This window comes from Manis pentadactyla, chromosome 6 (genome assembly GCF_030020395.1).
Source record: "Manis pentadactyla isolate mManPen7 chromosome 6, mManPen7.hap1, whole genome shotgun sequence".
Taxonomy (NCBI): Eukaryota; Metazoa; Chordata; class Mammalia; order Pholidota; family Manidae; genus Manis; species Manis pentadactyla.
Genome location: NC_080024.1, coordinates 123,104,383 through 123,126,889, shown reverse-complemented (window position 1 = coordinate 123,126,889; position 22,507 = coordinate 123,104,383). Strand labels below are relative to the sequence as shown.

General features: G+C 35.8%; 1 protein-coding gene across 7 annotated transcripts in view; it reads left to right on the top strand.

Annotated features, from left to right (window-relative positions):
- Nucleotides 1-544: 544 nt before the first annotated feature.
- The window catches only part of RPRD1A (regulation of nuclear pre-mRNA domain containing 1A), a 112,722-nt gene continuing 90,759 nt past the window's right edge, over nucleotides 545-22,507 (top strand). For 6 of the 7 annotated variants that reach the window (XR_008998325.1, XR_008998324.1, XM_057504126.1 and 3 more), the window contains exon 1: nucleotides 546-853. Coding sequence is in view for 5 of the 7 variants with exons in the window: in XM_057504126.1 (XP_057360109.1) it covers nucleotides 703-853 (151 nt within the window). In the remaining 2 variants the exon portion in view is untranslated. Of the gene's footprint in view, nucleotides 854-22,507 lie in introns of all 7 variants that reach the window. The other variant, XM_036885066.2, reaches the window with a different exon arrangement.

The window sequence follows — 22,507 nt, the reverse complement described above, 5'->3', positions numbered from 1 at the left end:
TTTTATGAAACAAATACTGTACTCTTCCTTCTGTAGTTAAAAAAAACCCAAAGCAATCCACCATTGAATTTTTTCATCTTTTCAATTTCTGCATGTATTCTGTAACAGGGAGTATCACAATTAATTTAGTCATTTGCTTGCTCTGAATGTTCCAACTCTTTATTGTTACTGAGCTGAACAGAGCAACTAAAATACAGCTTCTGTGCAAACAAGCTGGTGTTTCCCTAGCACTGACAGCAATTAGTGACACAGTCATAGGGAGGTGTATTTTAAAATGTGATGTATCACGCCACATAGTCTTCTAAAGTGCTGCACCCGTTTACACGCCTATGTAGACACTTTTTAATCACTTCTTTCCCGGTAGAGATAATTTTCCCCAAGAGGGGTGGAGGCCCGGCAAACCCAGCCCCGTCCCGCCCCTGGCCGGGGCCCAGGCTGTACGCCCGTCTGCCCCAAGCTACTTTCTGCTCCGCCCTTCCGCTCGGAGGCCGCGCCTCTTCCGAGGGCGGGCCGTGGGTCTGCCGTGACGTCACTGCCGGCCGGACGCCATCTTTCTGCTTTGCGGCCGGTCTTGGCTGTGGCGGTAGCGAGGGTGAGGGCGTGGGGACGGGTGGGGTGAGGAGCGAGGCCGCGGCGAGGGGGGCGAAACTCTCCTCCCCTCAGCCCCACCGCGTGGGACGGCGTGAACGCTGTGTCGAAGGGATGTCCGCTTTCTCTGAGGCGGCGCTGGAGAAGAAGCTGTCGGAGTTGAGCAACTCGCAGCAGAGCGTGCAGACCTTGTCCCTGTGGCTCATCCACCACCGCAAGCACTCGCGGCCCATCGTCACCGTGTGGGAGCGGGAGCTGCGCAAAGGTGAGTTGCCCGCGCCTCGGCGTCTCCGCGCCACCAGGACGCCACCCCGCTCTTCGGGAGGCGCACTCCCCGGGCGGCCCCAGATCGCCGCTCCCCGGAATCCGTCCGCCTGGTGCCCCGGACCCCTGGCTTCGGTGGTCCTCTGGATGGGAGGAGCCGTGTGCGCTGCGCTTCCCGTTAAGTCGGCGCTTAGTAGGTATTGTTGAATATAGAAATGAAGGATGCAAAAAAACTATTGATTAACAGAAACAGAGCCTGGGGCTCAGACCCCGCACTTCTTTGGGCTAGAAATTCAGGCAATCAGGTAATTTTTCATTCTGGAGATTATAATGGAGGCTAGGGGAGGGGAAAGAAACGGAAATGGAAATAAAAAATGGTGTGGGGGTTGGGAGTTCATTCCATCATTTCTGTAACACATTAACTCAATCTTGTAAAATTTAATGGAGGAATCAGAGTTTTAGAACTTGAAACGTCTAAAAATGAGATGCGTGATGCAGTAGAAGGAAACCTGAATTTAGATTTTAGAGGGCCTAGATGGGGCAGATTTCTTAATTTCTGGGTTGCGAGGGAGTTAGATTAAGTTATCTAGCCTCTTTATTTTGCAGAGCATTCGATAGTGCTCCTGTAAATGAAGTTAACTTTTGAGCAGTATCCTAAAATATCCAGAATCACTAAAATACAGAATAATTTCACTTTTGCAGAGCAACTTAATCTGTAAAAAATGTATGTTGGTACTACTGAAAATAAAAAGTTTTAATTTTCTTTGGGTTTGTACCTTAATTCTTAATTCATTGAGTAGAGAGTGGGCACACTTCATTTTGTTTTAGATACCCTGGTGTATTAATACGATTTTCATTTATAATTCAGTTTTAACAAATCATAATTAAAATAGAGGCTTGTTTACTGACCCAAATGAAAGCTGTATGATGCATTAATATGATAGCCAAAATACGGCATTGGCTATATAAATCGAGACAAACTACCCTTTTCTTGTTTACTTGCTTATGGTTAATCCCTTAGAAAAAGTTGATTTAGAACCTGTTTTTTTCAATTCGGATATAAGTGTATTTGTACTGGCTCTCGAGGAATTTATCTTCTGTGACTGGCTGAAAACTTTTGAGAAACACAGATAGGAAGGTCTGGAAAATAGTTGTGAACTTTGAGATGGCAGGCATTGTCCTTGCTTGTGTACCTCTAACTAGATTTAAAAATCAGCAACAGGTTTATGCTTTTTGGAAAGAGCTTTTCGAAACAATCAATAAAGATTTGCTATTCAGACTACCTTAAGAACTACCGCAGATCAGTGGACAAATGACAACAGCAGAGAAAATGGCAACACTGTTAAAAACATTTCGCCTGAAAGGCTAATAAATGATACTTAATTTTGCTAATCAGCAAAAAATAAACCAATGAGGTACCACACACTATACCCTTCAGTTTGCAAAATTAGTAAGAATGACAATACCAGGAATTGGTGAGGATGAGGAGAAACAGGAACTCTCTTACACTGCTGGTTGGAGTTTAAAAAGGAGATCAATTTAGCAATTTTTAATGAAGTTGAAAGTATATGTGCTTTGACCTAACAGTTCTTCTAGGAGTATGTGCTGGAAATAAGTACCTGTGCTCAAGGAATTATGATTATTGCAGCCTCTTAATAACAAAATTAGAAACAGTTGAAACATCTCATTAGGGTGTGGACAAAATGTTGTGGTAGTCCTACAATATAATACTGTCCAGTTTTTATGAATGAGCTAGAGCTACATGAAACAACATGTCTGGATTTAAAAAAAACAAAGTTTTGAGCTAAGAAAGCAAGGTGCAGACCGATATGCCAGTTTGAAAACATGAAAACAGTACTTTGATACATGTATTTATAGTTAAGACACAGTAATGATTAACACCATATTCCAAGGTAAAGGGTACCATAGGGAGAGAGGAACTAAAAATGTTATCTTTTATTTCATATACTTCAAAAAATATTTGATACCCATGTGAGAAAGAGCTAAGACGTGCTATTACCTGGGTTTGGGGATGTTTCCATATGTTTAAACGCTTTGTAATAAGAAAAAATTAAAGGCATATAAATTGATGCTTTAGGAGAGCGGTGGTGTGTGATGATGGTGCTGCTGATTGTGCTGCTGCTGCAGTTCTTAGTTTGGTCTGGGATTATCGGCAAGGGTTTCCTTTTCTTGGCACATGACTGCTGTTGTCCGGCATAGCCTTTGTGTCCAACCCCCACCCCCGCTGCAATTTTGCTCATCAACTTCAGAATCTTCTGTCTCCAGTGGCATAATGATAATGACAATTTACTGATTACCAGGCATGGTTTTAGCCATCTTACTGTGATATCTTGAATCCTCACATTATATCTTCAAAATAAGTATTTATGAAAGGAATTGATCAAATTTGAAGTAAATCAAGAAAATTGGTTGACATTTTGCATTAAGCTAGGAATTCTTTAGTTTTCTTGAAGTGTTTAAAGGAGACAAAAATGTGTTATTCAAAATACAAGAATGAGTAGTAAAATGATATGTCAGACACAGTAATTATTCAGTTACGAAAATTTCCCTCTTCGACCTTCCTTATCTGTGTTTCCTTTAAAGAAAGAGAATTACCGTTTGGAGGGATGAGGGATATGCCCTAAGGCCTTAATGAAGACCCAGGTCGCTGTAATTTCCTTGGTCAATGCAATAGAATGTAACCAAAACATAATTGACCATTTTGCTGCTTTTAAAAAGTTTTATTGGGATATAATTAACATGCCATACAATTCGTCCATTTAAAGTATAGTTTAGCGGTTTTTAGTATATTGTACAGTTGTAAAACCATCACCACAATTTTAGAACATTTTCATCACCCAGAAAGAAACTCCATGCCTCATCACTGCTTGAACCTCCCATCTTTCCCAGCCCTAGGCAACCACTAACTTACTTTGTGTCTGTAGATTTACCTATTAGCATTTCATTAAATGGAATCATATGATAGGTGGTCTTTTGTGACTGGCTTCCTTTGGTTACCATAATGTTTTCTAGGCTCATCCATGTTGTAGCATTCCTTTTTATGGCTAAATAATCCAGCGTATGAATTTATCCATTTATCAGTAGATAGACATTTGGGTTGTTTCCCCTTTTGGGCTCCTAAGAATAATACTGCTATGAACATTGCATACAAGTTTTTGTGTTTTCATTTTTCTTGGAGTAGAATGGTTAGGTCATGTAGGAACTCCTTTTGAGAAACTGCCTGTCAGTGACTGCATCATTAGACATTCCTTCCAGCAGTGTCTGAAGGTCCAGTTTCTCCTTATCTCTGCAAAAACTTTTTATTTGTCTTTTTGATTATAGCCACCCTTTTGGGTGTAGAGTGGTATCTCATTGTGCGTTTTAATTTGCATTTCCCTGACTAATGATGTTAAGCATATTTTCATGTGCTTGTCTATTTTGTATATCGTGTTCAGAGAAATATCTATTCAGATCCTTGCCCATTTTTAAATTGGGTTGTCTTTTTATTATTGAGTTGTAAGTGTTTAGGTACTCTAGAAGTTCTTGTCAAATCCATGACTTGAAAATAGTTTTCCTCATTCGGTGGATTCTTCTCAATTTCCTAAAGGTGTCTTATGAAGCTGACAGTTTAAAACTCTTAATGACTCAATACTGGGCTAAATTATAAAACATAAACTATTAATATGCATCATTAGTTAAATTGTGTATTACATTAATTGCTGTGGAAACACTGACCTTGAACATACCAGAATACAAAAACAACTGACAGTTTGGCCCTTTTCTACATGCAAACACAACAAAAAACTCTGCAAGAGTTGTTGAAAACAAGATAGGAGGGAGTTCTTTGCAGTTGATTACAGAGTCACTGCCTTTGCTAGTCTAGCTGATTGTATCCTTTCCACCAGCCTCTTGTATTTACTCATATTCTGTCTTAAATCATAATTGCCTCATCCCTTTAGAATATATTAATTCACCCTATATTTATTATCTCTTATATGTCAGGCAATGGATATTCCAATCATAAAAAAAGCCAGGTTTTTGTATGTCATATATAATTCATTAACAAGTAAAAAGAAAAGTTTGTCTCTGCCCTCAGAGAATTTATAGTCTCATGGGTTGGGGGTAGCAAACAATAAAGAAATAAATTGTAAATGTAAGTTCATTAAAGAGGGAAAACTTTAAGTAGTTAAGATGGTGAGGGGAATCATCTTCGTAAGGTGACCTTTAATAAGAGACCTCTCTGAACCAGCTATTGCCTAAGTGGGGAGGGGCATTTAGGCACTGGGAAAATGTGAACATGATGTGGCGAAGAATAGCTTGGAATGTAAAGAGCTGAACCTGGAAGTGTTAAAGCCTTGAATATGTGTTAACTATTTTTCTCAAAATTGGCAACAATTAAATACTAATTATTTAAAGTTTAGATTTCCCTTCTCTTTGTCTTTATTTTTAAAAGTTTACTTATTTAACTTTGTTAAAATCAGTACTTTAATCAATAAAATATATTATACATCATTCAGAGAATTAACTAACACCTTCTCTTGTATTAAATGTTGCTTATGAAATGGGTAGTGGGCTCCTTCAGGTGGTGGTTTTCCATTTTGGTTTTAGCTTCTATAACCCCAGCATATTGCTTTTGATGACAGCTCTTAAATATGTTGAGTTTAACATTTATATAAATAAATTTGGCTTTAGGTTTGTAAGAGGTACTAAAATAAGTACTACATATTCTTAGCTGCCCTAATTTGTTTGGTTTTAGAAGAATAGAAAAGGCAGCATTTTATGTTTGCTTTAAAAGCATGTAATAGTATAAATCCTTAAAATGAAGAGATTATATTTTCAGTTGACAGCTCAGTGGCTTTTGTATTGTCTGATACTATTGTTTGCTGCTCTTTTAAAAAGTTAGCATTGAGCAAGTTAGTGGTTATATTCTTGAAGTTCTTTATATAATACAAGGATTTGATGTTCTCAAACTGCATGACTTCAATGAGCCCATATCTAGTCATACCCAGCTTTTTAAAGTTACATTCTTTATTAACAACTAAAAAAAGTTAATTTCTTAAAATATCGCCAAATACCCAGCCAGTATTCATTTCCTTGATTGTCTTGCCTTTCCTTTTTTTGCCATATATTTGAATCTGAATCCAAGTAAAGTTAATTCATTACATTTGATTATTATACCCCTTAAGTCCCATTGCACCAATGGATTCCCTCTGTCTTTTATTTTAAATTTATTCTTTAAAAAAACCAAATAAGTTGTTCATAGAAATTCTCACAGCCAGAACCAGGGATTCTCCAATTGTATGGTTTAAGGATCACTTTAATCTCTTAAAAATTATTAGAGACCCCCCAGATTTTTCATTTGTGTGGGTTGTATCTATTGGCAATTACATTAAAAGTTAAACCATTTAAAACACTTAATATTTATTTTTAAACTACAGTGCTAAATTTCATGTTAACAAACCAACTTTTTAAATGAAAAATACTATTTTCTAAAAATACTAGAGAAAAGAATGATTGTTTTACATTTTTACAAACCTTTTTATCTGTTACAAGACAGCTGGATTCTCACATCTGTTTTGCTGTATTGTGTATCACATGACCTGGAAAACACCACTGTACATATGAGATAATGAGAGTGAAAAAGGCAAATAATGTCTTATATTACCGTGAAAATAATTCTGACTTTGTGGACCCCATGAAAGGGCCTTGAGGACCCCTGGACCATATGCTGAGATCTAGACCATTTCCTATAAATTGGTAGACAAGAGGCTAGGATACATTGCTTTCCTTTCAGTGGATGTGTTTCCTCCAAAGTATTCATTTCTACTCAGTGTGACCTTAGACTGATTTTATGAAATTTCCCTTTGGCATATAATGTTATGTTCTTCAGGTTTTCTTTCCTATGATGTAAATCTTTTTTAAAAATTGATAATTTGATAATTGCTTTTGCTGCTTCAAAATTTAAGCAAATTACCCTTAAATTTGTAATAAAATAAAGGTGTGCTACATTAAACAAATGTAATATGATAATACATACTTGTACAGGTATATTTTTGATAAAATGAAACTTTCATTTGAAGTGCATGAGTAAAAGTTTCTCATATTGGTTTCTTTAAAATACCTATTGAGTTCCTGCTTTGTTTTTAGACCAAGGATAATTCAGCAGATACTGAATAGCATGTCTTCATGGATCTTCCATATGTCAGGGAAATGGACTCTAATAAACTAGTAATTGCACAGTGTAACAAAGGCAAAATATAACTGGGAAACTAGCCTAATTAGGCAGTCAGGGAAGGCTCCTTTGATTTGAGCTTTGAAGTATGAGTAGTATTTACTAGGAGCTGTACAAACTGTATAAGCATAGTTTTTACTGTAGCTTTAGTCATTTGAATGTGGTCTTAATGTAGAACAAATGTTATTTGACTTTGTAAATATAACATTCCAGTTCATAACTCCTTTTTGAAACTAGGCAGGATAATAACATCTTAGATAAACTTAATATTGTTTGTCTGCAAAGAACTTCAAGTGATTTAAGATGTTATGAATCTTTTTGTTTGTAAAAATGCGTTAAGAAGATTATAATGATGAATTATTTATTTAGTTCCTTAATGTTGTCTAGGTTTTTTGGTCATTTTTAGTTCTCTAGTATAACTCTTTACTGCTATCAGGTACTTGTTAGTCTTGTTCTTTTTTACAGCTTTTCTTTAGTACCTTCTATCTATAATAATCAAGAAATAAAAAAAATAAGTTTACTGTGCTTATGTTAAATGTCTGGACTTTCCAGGTGTGTTTAAACCCACACACATACGTATTAGTAGGTAATACTATGCACATAGTGCAAAATTCAAAAGGCAGAGTTTTTAAAGAGCAAGGCTCCTTTTTATTCCTCTTCCCTTATCCAGTCATTTTCCCTTCCCAGAATCAATGTTAGTAGTTTATGTATTCCAGAATTTTTAATACATTCACAATCATATATATGTTATAATTTCTTTCTGCTTTTGTTTAGACAAATGGTAGTTTTATTATAGACTACTCTGTGCTTTTATCCTTTTAACATGTATTTGAGTAATGTGTTTGTATATATGGTGTTGCCTCATTTTAAAAAATGACTGCATTGTATTCTGTTTTCTGGGTGCACCAAAATTTATATAACCGTTGCTCTATTCATGAACATTTAGGATGTGTCAGTTTTTTTCTTTTATAGTTCATAAATACTAATTTATGATACCAAATATTCTAGTTATTTTCTTAATGGTTTCAACTGTTGATTTAAGAGACCCTGGTAAAGGGTGGTAGTATTAGTGTATCACATCTTTTTTTTTTTTTTTAAGTTCATTTTTACCTTCACACATTTGAAATGCCTCCTTTATATAATAATAAAGTTTTATATGTATTTGGTGTATTTCTAGACTGTTGTTCTGTTTCTTTGGTCTGTCTACTCATGTTACACTGCCATACTCTTTATTATGTTTTCATATCTGGTAGGACATCTCCCTCCCTATTACTGCCCTGCCCCCTGAAATTGCTCTTCATTTTTTAGAGTTTTCTTATGTATTCTTGTTTTGTTTTTCCATTTAAAATCTAGAATCAACTTGTTGTTTACAGGAAAAAGAACATTTTGGGCATTATCACTTCATTTATACATTGTTTTAAAGAGAATTCACATCTTTTTTGATGGTGAATCTTCGTAGGCTGAGAACTATGCAGCCTTATTCTAAATGTATTTATTGTAATTGTTTAAATGGTTCTCAAACTTGTTTGGTTCATGATGCTTTGTAAAGCTCTAAAGACAGTCATGAAATGCACATTTAAATTTAAACTAACTAATTTTGTGCTAAGTACCTTATTTAATTCTGTTTCAGGGGAATAGAAGGAAGTTTAAAAAGATTACATCACATTATACAAAGAGACTTAAAACTGAAAATGTATCAGTTAAGTAAATTGAGAAAATGTTTTGCATTGGTTGGTTTTTGTGATGATAATCAAGGAATATCATTCTGTTTCAAAATATAGTTTAAAAACCTTACTATTCAACAGTCTTTATCTCTTTAGTATGTGCACAAATTGTAATATGTTCTCTATTCTGTTTTATAGAATATTCTTTAAAACAAGCGAAATTTGGGAAGTCAAGGGCCATGTTTTTGCTGAACAACAAAAAAATTGAACTTTCTTAGTAGAGTGTTAGGAGTTATTATCTTGAATAGTACTTGGTAATGGTTAATCTTATGTATCAACTTGACTGGGCCACAAAGGTGGCTAGTTATATGGTCTAAAAGCATTCTGGGCATACCTGTGAAGATGTTTCTTAAGATTTAACATTTGAATCTGTAGAGTGAGTGAAACAGTTGCCCTCCTTAATGTGAGTGGGCCTTATCCAGTCATTTGAAGGCCTGGCTGGAACAAAAAGGCTGACCTTTCTGAGTAAGAGGGAACTCTTCCTGCCTTGCTGCCTTCTTTCTACTTTTGGACTCAAAACTAAAACATGGGCTCATCTGGGTCTTAAGCCTGCTGCATTTTGGATTGGAACTACATCAGCTTTCCTGAGTCTTCAGCTTGCTGACTGCAGATCTTGGGACTTGTCAGCCTCCATACTTGCAAGGAGCCAGTTCCTTATAATACTATAATTTCTTTATACGTGTACACTCACACACAGAACATAATGGTTCTGTTTCTCTGGAGATTGCTGAGTAATATAGCACTTTAAATTTACTGCAGTTTAATTAGTAAATCAACTAATATTTATTGTGGATTTAATCTAAGTAAGCTGTTGTTTTGCAATTGTAAAAATGCGGTTGATGTGCTGTAACTAGCACATAGAAAACTCTTAATGATTAAAAATAATTACGTTTTGTGTATTTATAATCGGATCCTTTAGATATTCTACTTTCTACCATCAATATACTGATGAGTCAATGGCTCCCCCGTTTTCTAAAATTAAAGTATCATTGATATACAATCTTAAGTTGGTTTCAAATATGCAACACAGTGGTTCAACAGTTACCCATATTATTAAATCCTCATCCCCTCTAGTGCGGTCACTGTCTATCAAAGTTGTAAGATGTTACAGAATCATTACCTGTATTCTCTGTGCTATACTGCTGTCCCTGGTGACCAACCTATATTGTAACTGCGAATTATTGTGCCCCTTTATCCCTTTCCCCACACCTCCTCCACCTCCTCCCACCTTCTCAACCCCTCCCCCTTGGTAATTACTAGTCCCTTCTTAGTGTCTGTGAGTCTACTGCTGTTTTGTTCCCTGGGTTTTGCTTTGTTTTTGTTCTCTACAAATGAGTGAACTCATTTGGTATCTGTCTTTGTCTACCTGGCTTATTTCACAGAGCATAACACCCTCTAGATCTATCCATGTTGTTGAAAATGGCAGAATTTCTTTTCTTTTTATGGCTGAGTAATATTCCATTGATGTGTGTATATGTACCACATCTTTATCCCTTCATCTATTGATGGACACTTAGGTTGCTTCCATATCTTGACTGTTGTAAATAGTGCAGTGATAAACATAGGGGTGCATATGTCTTTTTGAGTCAGGGGTCTTGTTTTCTTGAGGTAAATTCCTAGGAGTGGAATTGCTGGAACAAATGGTATTTCTATTTTTAGTTGTTTTTGGGAACCGCCATATTGTTTTCCACAACGGTTCCACCAATTTACATGCCCACCAGCAGTGTAGGAGGGTTCTCATTTATCCTCATCCTTGTCAGCATTTGTTATTTCTTGTCTTTTGGATAGTGGCCATCCTAACTGGTATGAAATGATACCTCATTGTGGTTTTAATTTACATTTCCCTGATAATTAGCTATGTGGAGCATTTTTTCATGTCCCTGTTGGCCATCTGAATTTCTTCTTTGTAGAAGTGTCTGTTCAGGTCCTTTGCCCATTTTTTAATTGAGTGGTTTTTTGGGGTGTTGAGGCATAGGTGTTCTTCATATAATTTGGATGTTAACACCTTACCAGATGAGTCACTTAGGAATATATTCTGCTATACTGTAGAGTTCCATTTTGTTCTGATGGTGGTGTCCTTTGCTTTATAGAAGCCTTTTAGTTTGATGTAGTCCTACTTGTTCATTTTTTATTTTGTTTCCCTTGCCCAAGGAGATGTGTCCAGGAAAAAGTTGCTCATGTTTATATTCAAGAGATTTTTTGCTTGTGTTTTCTCCTAAGAGCTTCATGGTTTCATGACTTACTCAATGATCCCTTTTCTTTAGTGCCAGTCTTAATGTCACTGAGTGGTATTTCTTGAGTCCCTCAAAAACTCATCTTGCACAAGACAACTGTATATGTCATCTTTCGCTACTCCCATCCTGCTTTCCTGTTGCTCTTCCTGTTTTTCTTATGTCAGTGAAAGACATACTGCCTACCAGTTGCCTAAGCTCAGGACTTCAAGATTGTCTTGATCCCTCTCTTCATGAATACCTTCCCTTCAGCTTTTCTATTCTATTTTAGCAATAACTCCTTTGCCCCTCCTTTCCCATTCCATTGCCCAGGTCCTCAAGTCTTTCACTAGCATTCTTGAAGTAACGTCCCATCTGAACACTAACCAGTTCTCCTTACTAATGTTAATGGAATTAGTCAGTAACTCATAGGTACATGTTCAAAAGGACAAAGCAGGTATTCAAACAAATACTTTACAAAAATACTCACAGTAATGCTATTCATAATACCCCCAAAAGATTGTAAGAATAATGTCCATCAATGGATGAATTAATTTGTATGGGTTATCCATGCAATGGATTATTACACAGTGATAAAACTAATGAAAAATGGTTCATACTACAGTGTGTATGAACCTCAAAAATATGAAGTGATAGAAACCAGACCCAAAAGGTATCACATGTTGTATGATTCAATTTGTATAAAATATCCAGAATAGATAAGTTCACAGAGACAGGAAGTGGTTGCCAGGGACTTTGGAGGAGGGAGGAATTGGGAATAAATGAATGTAATGGGTATGAGGTCACCTTTGGGGGTGACAAAATGTTTTGGAACTAGGTATAGGTGATGGTTGTACAATCTTTATAATGCATTAAGTGCCCCGCAGTTACACAGTTCAACATGGTTAATTTTATGTTATGTGAATTTCCCCTAGTTAAAAAGATATATAAGAACCTTGCACTTTTGTGTGTCTGTCTGTGTGCTTTTATATACTCTTCCCTATTCCTGTTTCCATTCTGTCCTCCATTCTCCAAGCTGTGGTGTCTGTTCCTTTCTGCAGTTTTCTCTGATCTCCTCAGGAAGAGTTAATTGTTCTTCTATCCTAGGCCCTAATTCAGTTTTGGGAGATGAGGTTTAAAAAATGGTTACTGTCCTAAATTTGTAAAAATCTAGTTTAAATTGATACTGACTTATTTTTAATAGTTGTTCAGAAACTTTGTTCCTATACAGTGCTCTACCCACTTTATGATGTTATTGTCACAAATTACATCTTTTCATGTTGTGTGCTCATCAAAAAACTTAATGTTTTATACATTTGTCTTTTAAATCATACAGGAAACAAAAAAAGGAGTTAAAAACCAAAAAGTAATACTGTCTTTTATATTTATGTAGTTACTTTTATTGATGCTCTTTTGTTGCTTGGTATGACTTCTGGTTACTATCTAGTGTCCTTTCATTTCATCCTGAAGGACTTCCTTTAACATTTTCTTGTAGGATAGGTCTGTTAGCAACAAACTTGCTCAGCTATTTTTAGTTTGAAATGTCTTCGTTTCTCTTTCAATATTGAAGGGTAGTTTTGCCATATAAAAAATTCTTGGTTGACAGTTTTTTCTCCCAAAAGTTTCAATATGGCATCTTGGCCTTTATAGTTTTGTTGAGAAATTGGCTGTTAATCTTACTGAGGCTCCATTGTACATGATGGGTCACTTCTTGCTGCTTTCATAATTCGTTGTCTTTTGACAGTTTATTGTGTGTCGTAGTGTGGGTCTGTAATTTTATCCTTCTTGGTGTTCATTGAATTTCTTGGGTTTGTAGATTCATTTCTTTCCAAAAATTGGGGGAGTTTTTGGCTGCTATTTCTTCAAATTTCTTTATTTTCTTCTTCAAGTTCTTGACTCCCCTGTGTTAGTTTGTTGGCTTAGTAGGGGTGCACAGGTCTCTTAGGCTATGTTCACTTTTTTGTCATTTTTCTTTCTGCTCCCCAGAATCCATTTTATTGGACTTATCTTTAAATTTGCTGATTCTCTCTACTCTGACATTTTCTGTGGTACCACCTCCCAAGTACTTTTTACTGCTGCTGTTACAGAATTTTATCATATTGCATTTTAATGATCCTTTGTTGAGTTTCTTACTAGTGGAGACTGACTGAGCCTATTCCTTTGTTTCCTCAGAACTTAGCATATGGTGGATACTCAGTGAATATATGTTAAATGAGTTATTAAGTAGGTGTTGGATGGTATGTAGAATCTGAGACTTTTAGAACCAGAAGGTGTAATGCAAAATATTTTGCTACGTCTTTGAAAGATAGTGTCTCATTTAGGAGCTTTGACATCTTAAGGCAAGAAATGAACTCCAGTTATAAAAATTTCCTTGATTGAGAAAGACATGAAAAAGTTTCCAGCTTTTGCAGTCTGTTGTATTGTTCTTCATTTCTGTTACCCATTCTCAGAGATGGGGTTCTTAAAGTGAGGTTAGTGGATCCTTCTTGGTGCATCACCATGACCCTTTTAGAGGCTGTGTGGGTCCACAAGGTAAAAATTATTTTGATAATACTACTGAGAATCTCCCTTCTTTTCACTGTGTTGAAATGTATTTTAATGGCATAAATGAAAAGGTGAGTGAAAGGTGCTAGAGGTATCGTATTGTACTAGTTGTCATTGTACTTTTCACATAACATGCTCACACACAAAAAATCATTTTCATGAATTTGCTTACCAAAGCAGCTCAAGTCACTAATTTTATTAAACTTGACCTTTGTGTGCATGTATTACATGTGTGTGCACATTTTTTATTGTAATAAAACATAATAACAAAATTTATATACTAACCTTTTCTTTTTACTTATTTATATTGCAGTTAACTCTACATAATGTTATTTTATCTATTGTTTAAGTTCAGTGGCATTAAGTCCATTCACATTGTTTTGCAACTGTTATCACCATCCATTTCCAGACTTTTCATTTTTTTTAAACTGAAACTCCATACCTATTAAAGAATAACTTCCAATTCTCTCCCCTTCCCAGTGCCTGACAACCACCCTGCTACTTTCTGTCTCAATGAATTTGAGTGTTCTAGGTACCTCATATAAGTGAAACCGTACTATTTGTTCTTTTGTGGTTGGCTTGTTTAACTTAGCATGATGTCTTCAAGGTTCATCCATGGGTCAGAATTATTTTTCTAAGGCTGAATAATGTTCTTTTTTTTATGTATATACTACATTTATTCATCCATCAATTAACACTTGGGTTGCCTCCACCTTTTGGCTGTTGTGAATAATGCTGCTCTGAACACTGGCGTAGAAATATCTGAGTCCCTTCTTTAGTTTTTTTGAGTATGTACCCAAAAGTAGAATTGCTGAATCATATGGTAATTCTATATTTAATTTTTTTTTTCTGAGGAACCACCATACTGTTTCCACAGTGGCTACACCATTTTCATTCCCATTTACACCAGGGTTCCAGTTTCTGTACATTTTTGCTAACATTTATTTTCTATGTGTTTTGAGAAAAGCCATCCTGTTGAATGTAAACGTATCTTATGGTTCCATTTGCATTTCCATAATGACTAGTGATGACAATATATGCAAGGACTTATTTCTGGGCTCGCTATTCCTTTGGTCTACATGTATGTCTCTCTACCTGTACCATACTGTTCTGATTACTGTAGCTTTCTAGTACGTTTTGAGATCATAAATTAAAAGTCTTCCAACTTTAATTTCCTTTTTTGAGATTGCTTTGGCTACTTGAGATCACTTGAGAATCTATATGAATTTTAGGATGGGGTTTTCTATTTCTGCAAAAATGCCATTGGGAGTATGATAGGTATTGCATTTCATCTGCAGGCCTCTTTGAGTAGCATTATTTTAACAATATTGTTTTACGATCCATGAACATGGGATGTATTTTAATTTATCTCTTCTTTCATTTCTTTTAGCAGTGTTTTGTAGTTTTTAGAATGCAAGTTGTAGACCTCCTTGGTTAAATTTATTCCTAAATATTTTACTCTTTTTGAAATAATGATAAATGGAGTTGTTTTCTTAGTTTCCTTTTGGGATTGTTCATTGTTAATCCATAGAAGTGCAACTGATTTTTCAGTGTTTGAGTATGATGTTGGATGGGAGTACACATCTTTTTTTTAAAGATATCATTGATAAACACTCTTATGAAGGTTTCACAAGAAAAACTGTAGTTATTACATTCACCCTTATTATCGAGTCCCCCAGCATACCGCATTGCAGTCACTGTCCATCAATGTAGTAAGATGCCACAGAGTCCCTATTTGTCTTCTATGAGGTACATAGTCTCCTTCGTGAACCCACACACACCATGTACACCAATCATGATACCCCACAATCCCTTTCCCCCTCCCCTTTGGTAACCACTAGTCCCTTCTTGGAGTCTGTGAGTCTGCTGCAATTTTGTTCCTTCAGTTTTGCTTCATTGTTATACTCCACAAATGAGGGAAATCATTTGGTGTACTTGTCTTTCTCTGCTTGGCTTATTTCACTGAGCATAATACCCTCTAGCTCCATCCATATTGTTGCAAATGGTAGGATTTGTTTGTTTCTTATGGCTGAATAGTATTCCATTGTGCATATGTACCACATCTTCTGTATCCATTCATCTACTGATGGACACTTAGGGTTGCTTCCATATCTTGGTTATTGTAAATAGTGCTGCAGTAAACGTAGGGGTGCATATGTCTTTTTGAATCTGAAAACTTGCATTCTTTGGGTAAATTCCTAGGAGTGCAGTTCTTGGGTCAAATGGTATTTCTACTTTTAGTTTTTTGAGGAACCTCCATATTGCTTTCCACAATGGTTGAACTAGTTTACATTCCCACCAGCAGTGTAGGAGGGTTCGTTCCCCTTTCTCCACATCCTCGCCAGCATTTGTTCTTCCTAGTCTTTTCTATGTTGGCCATCCTAACTGGTGTGAGGTGATACCTCATTGTGGTTATTTGCATTTCCCTGATAATTGGTGATGTGGAGCATTTTTGCATGTGCCTGTTGGCCATCTGAATTTCTTCTTTGGAGAAGTGTCTGTTCATATCCTCCACATCTTTTTTAATCTATGTGATGAAATGGAAAGTATACATAAATTACTGTGTGCTGAACATTCTAGAGGAAATACTCCTGTGTGATTGAGATGTGAGCTAAACCAGATGCTTTTCATGGAGCACCATTTTTATTTGAAAAAATGACTTACAGAGAAACTGTGGTTACTCAGACAAGGGTATTTGGCAGATTTTTTCTCAAAAAATGGATGTGAGTCTGTGTCACTTAGGAAAACAACAGACAATTGCCCATTTTAGAGTTTAGATTTTCAAGCAAAAAAATCAGAATTTAGGAAAATTTAAATTGCTTCCATGAGCCTGAAAACTTCCCAATCATTTAAAAATACTTTTCCAGTGAAATTGATAATGATATTACAAATGTGATTTTTGATAGTACCTAACGAAATATTTCAGTAGTTGGAATGTCTGTGTAACTCAGTGAATCAATATTTTCCAAGAGACCAAACAAAGCATGGTGCTTAAAAATTATGCATGCATACAAGACCCATTCAAAGAGCATAGTAAACCAAAGAATTTTAGTACAACAGAGTTTTAAAAGTTTTTTGGTGTGTTTTCAGATTCCATATTACAGTTCAGAATCTTTTAAAAGCTACAACTTGATGGATTTTGCTGAAGTTTCAGAGAAGAATATTTCCAATTATCCGGATATATAACAGCTGTTATGAGATACTTTTCTTTTACCAATTGTTCACCAAGGTGACACCTGCTTTTCATTAATTCCAACAAAACCACATATTGTGGTATATTTAATAGAGAAGCAGGTATGAGAAGCCAGCTGTATTCTGTTGAGCTGCAGATTTGCAAAAACGTAAAACAATGGGACTTCTCACTTTTCTGAGTTGTCATATTTGTGTTTTGAGTTGTTCATTGTATCCCCTTATTTTCCTTTGGATGCCTGTAGTGTCTATAGTGATATTCTTTTTTTTTGAGAGGGCATCTCATATTTATTGATCAAATGGTTAACAGTTAACAACGATAAAATTCTGTACAGGGGACTCAATGCACAATCATTAATCCACACCATACCTAATTCTCATCAGTCTCCGATCTTCTGAAGCACAACGAGCAAGTTCTTACATGGTGAACAAATTCTTACATAGTGAATAAGTTCTTACATGGTGAACAGTGCAAGGGCAGCCATCACAGAAACTTTCAGTTTTGATCATGCATTATGAACTACAAACAATCAGGTCAGATATGAATATTCGTTTGATTTTTATCCTTGATTTATATGTGAATCCCACATTTCTCCCTTATTATTATTATTATTATTATTATTTTTAATAAAATGCTGAAGTGGTAGGTAGATGCAAGATAAAGGTAGAAAACATAGTTTAGTGCTGTAAGAAAGCAAGTGTAGATGATCAGGTGTGTGCCTATAGGCTAAGTATTAATCCAAGCTAGACAAGGGCAACAAAACATCCACGTATGCAGAAGATTTCTCTCAGGACAGGGGGGGTGAGGTTCTAAGCCTCACCTCTGTTGATCCCCAATTTCTCACCTGATGACCCCCCTGCGACTGTGCCTGTCTTAGGTTGTTCCTCGCTTGAGGAATCTTACCCATCTCTGGCTAACCAGTCATCTTCCAGGGCCATACAGGGAAATGTAAAGTTGGTAAGTGAGAGAGAAGCCATATTGTTTGAAAAGGTTAGCTTTTTATTTCTTTGCAGATTTACGCCCTGTGGCTTTTATGCCCAGCATTTGACTTGAGGTATCTTTACCACTTGGAAGAATTATGATACTCGGTAATTTCGATTTGAGGCATGAATTCTACTAAAGGGTTGTAATTAGGAAGGAAGAAGAAAAGCTATAGAAGTAGCAGACAGAAGAAAACATGGGAAGATTGGTTATTTCTTTGACATATCTTCTTGTAGAGTAACTTAAGCATGTATAGGTTTTAAACTACTAATTAAATTGCGCACACACATTTACATAATAGGAATACAGTTAAATAACCGAAGCAGACCTACAATTACCAGCCATCTCCAGTGAAACCAAGAAAACCAGTTAGGCACCCTAGGCATTTGTGAAAACTTATCTATGATATGATGGATATTGTCTAACTGAATTTGAATAGTTTGAGAAAAATCAGACAATTTAAAACAACCCATTCCTGGGAACTGTTCACATCCCCTATGTTCTTTTAACAGTAGATAGTCTGTAGTCTCAAGATTTTGGAGCGCTGTAACTTGCACTTCTCCTAATTCTTGATTGAGTTCCAACAGTATAGATCCAGTCAAATTTGTTATTTTACTGTATGCAATATAGTGATATTCTTGATGTTGATATTTTGTGTTTTTCCTTTTTCCTTTGTCATTCTTGCTAGAGGTTTGTAAGTTGTAGCCATATTTTCAAAGAGGCAGCTCTTTGATGCTCAGTATCACTAGACACTAGGAAAATGTAAATCAAAACCACAATAATATATCAGCTTAAGCCTGTTAGAATGGCCATCAACAAAAAGATGTAACAAATGCTGCTGAGAGTGTGGAGAAAATGGAACCCTTATGCACTGTTGGTGAGGTTGTAAACTGGTAACAGCCAATATGGAAAACAGTATGGGGGATTCTTAAAAAATTAAAAATAGAACTACCATATGATCCAGCAGTTCCACTTCTGGGTATATATTCAAAGAAACAAAAACACTAACTCAAAAAGATACATACATCCCCATGTTCATAGCAGCATTATTTACAAGAGCCAAGACATTGAAACAACCTAAGTGTCCATCAGTCGATGCATGGATAAAGAAGATGTGGTATATTTATATGCCATAGAGTATTCAGCCATAACAAACAAGGAAATGCTGCCATTTGTGACCACATGGATATACCTTGAGGGCATTATGCTGAGTGAAATGAGTCAAATACCATACAATCTTATTTATGAAATCAATAAAACAAAACAAACCATTAACTCAAACTCACAGAAAAGGGACTAGGTTTGTAGTTACCAGAGGTGGGGGTGGGAGAGAATTGGAAGAAGGTGGTAAGAAGGTACAATCTTCTAGTTATAAGTGAGTACTAGGGATGTAATGTACAACATGACTAGCTAACACTGCTGTATGATATGTATGAAAGTTCTTAGAGTTAATCCTAAGAGTTTTCATCACAGGAGAAATAACAAATATTTTTCTTTTTCTTTTTTTTTTTTTGCGTATAGGAGATAAAGGATATTAACTAAACTTAATGTGGTAATCATTTAACAATGTGTATAAGCTGTACATCTGAAACTTATACAGTAATGTGTGTATACAGTAATGTGTGTCAGTTATATGTCAATAAAATGGGAGTGAGTAGCTCTTTGTTTTATTAAATCTTTCCCTCTGTTTTTTATGTGTCCAATTGTATTTCTGCTTTTACTTTGGTTATCTTCTCTGGTGTTTTTGGGTTTATTTGCTCTTCTTGTTCTGGATTTTTGAGGTGGGAGTTTAGGTTTTTGATTTGAGACTTTTCGTCTTTTCTGATATATATGCATTTAGTGCTTCAGGTTTCTTAGCTTTATCACAAGTATTAATGTGTTGTATTTTTAACATATTTGCATATGCTAGCTGAAGCATTTTCATGGTGGCTGCCTTAAAATCTTCATCAGATAATTCTAACATCTCTGTCATCTTAGTGTTGGCATCAGTTGATTGTCTTTTTTTGGTTTAGTTTGCTATCCTCCCAGTTCTTGGTATGATAATGCTTTCTGATAGTTTTTTAAAAAAATAAAAAAATATGCAATCTTATGATTTCAAATACACAACACAGTGGTTCAACCTTCCCCATATTATCAAGTCCTCACCCCCTCCAGTGCGGTGACTGTCTGTCAGCGTAGCAAGATGTTAGAGAGTCAATGTATTCTTTCATACTGGTACCATATTCTTCCATAGGGTGCTTTTTGATTCTGCTGATGGTGTACTTTGCTGTTCAGAAGCCTCTTAGTTTGGTGTAGTCCATTTATTGAATAGACTATTTTTTCCCCCATTGTATATTTATGACTCCTTTATCATATATTAACGGTCTATGCATGGGTTTATCTCTGGATTCTCTGTTCTGTTCCATTGATCTGTGGTGTGGGTCTGTTCTTGTGCCAGTACCATATACTGCTTTGATTACCTTAGCTTTGTAGTGTAGCTTGAATAAGGGAGCTTAATACCCCTTGTTTTGTTCTTTCTCAGATTTGTTTTGGCAATTTGGGGTCTTGTGGTTCCATACGAATTTTAGAGCTATTTGTTCTAGTTTATTGAAAAGTGCTGTCGTATTTTGATAGGGATTGCTTTGAACCTATAAACTGCTATGGGAAGGATGGCCATTTTGATGATATTAATTCTTCTAATCCATGCGCATGGGATAGGTTTCCATTTATTTGTGTCTTCTTTAGTTTCTTTCATAAGTGTCTTAGAGTATTCAGAGAGGTCTTTTACCTTCAGTTTATTACTAGGTATTTTGTTTTTGATGCAATGGTAAATAGAGTTGTTTTCCTGATTTCTTTTTCCAGTTCATTGTTACTGTATAGGAATGCAATAAATTTCTATGTGTTTATTTTGTATCCTGAAACTTTTCTGAATTCAGTTATTAGTTTTAATAGTTTTTTTGTTGGTGTCTTAAGGGTTTTCTATATATAGTATGTCATCTACAAATAATGACAGTTTAAATTATTTACCAGTTTGAATGTCTCTTATTTATCTCTTTATCTTATCTTGTTGCCATGGCTAGGACCTCCAGTACTATGTTGAATAAAAGTGGTGAGAGTGGATATCTTGTCTATTCCTGATCTTTTTTTTTTTTTTTTAGATAATTATATTTATTGAAGGGTAGTTGGCGCACAGTATTACATTATATTAGTTTCAAGTGTACAACACAGTGATAAAACATTTATATACATAATTCTAGGTTCCAGCTATCACCATACCAAGCTGTTACAATATCTTGACTATATTCCTTATGCTATGCATTACATCCCAGTTATTTATTTTACCATTGGAAGTCTGTCCTTTTTTTTTTTTTTTCTGAGGGCATCTCTCATATTTATTTATCAAATGGTTGTTAACGACAATAAAATTCTGTATAGGGGAGTCAATGCTCAATGCACAATCATTAATCCACCCCAAGCCTAATTTTCGTCAGTCTCCAATCTTCTGAGGCATAACAAACAAGTTCTTACATGGAGAACAAATTCTTACATAATGAATAAGTTACATAGTGAACATTACAAGGGCAGTCATCACAAAAACCTTCGGTTTTGCTCATGCATTATGAACTATAAACAGTCAGTTCAAATATGAATACTCATTTGGTTTTTATACTTGATTTATATGTGGATACATTTCTCTATTATTATTATTTTTAATAAAATGCTGAAGTGGTAGGTAGATACAAGATAAAGGTAGAAAACATAGTTTAGTGTTGTAAGAGAGCAAATGTAGATGATCAGGTGTGTGCCTGTAGACTATGTGTTAATCCAAGCTAGACAAGGGCAATAAAACATCCACTTATGCAGAAGATTTCTCTCAGAACGGGGGGGGTGAGGTTCTAAGCCTCATCTCTGTTGATCCCCAATTTCTCACCTGATGACCCCCCTGTGACTGTGCCTGTCTTAGGTTGTTCCTCCCTTGAGGAATCTTACCCATCTCTGGCTAACCAGTCCTCTTCGGGGCCATACAGGGAAATGTAAAGTTGGTAAGTGAGAGAGAAGCCTTATTGTTTGAAATGGTTAGCTTTTTATTTCTTTGCATATTTATGCCCTGTAGCTTCTATGCCCAGCATTTGTCTTGAGGTATCTTTACCACTTGGAAGAATTATGATACTCGGTAAATTTGATATGAGGCACGAATTCTATTTAAGGGTTGTAATTAGGAAGGAAGAAGAAAAGATATAGAAGTAGCAGGCGGAAGAAAACATGGGAAGATTGATTATTTCTTTGACATATCTTCTTGTAGAGTAACTTCAGCATGTATAGGTTTTAAGCTACTACTTAAATTGCGCACACACATTAACATAATAGGAGTATAGTTACATAACCAAAGCATATCTGTAATTACCAGCCATCTCCAGTGAAACCAAGAAAACCAGTTAGGCACCTTAGGCATTTGTGAAAACTTATATATGAAATGGTGGATATTGTCCAACTGAGCTTGAACAGTCTGAGAGAAATCAGACAAATTAAAACAACCCATTCCTGGAGAATGTTCACATCCCTTATGTTCTTTTAACAGTAAATAGTCTGTAGTTGTAAGATTTTGGAGCGCTACAATTTGCACTTCTCCTAATTCTTGGTTGAGTTCCAACAGTATAGATCCAGTCAAATTTGTTGTTTTACTGTATGCACAGGCCAGCTTAGATATCTCCTTCCTCATTCCCATGGCAAGTCCAGGAGCTGGTGGGATGAGTGCATCTACAGCTGTAGCAGTGCGTGGATCTTTGTTGGGGTT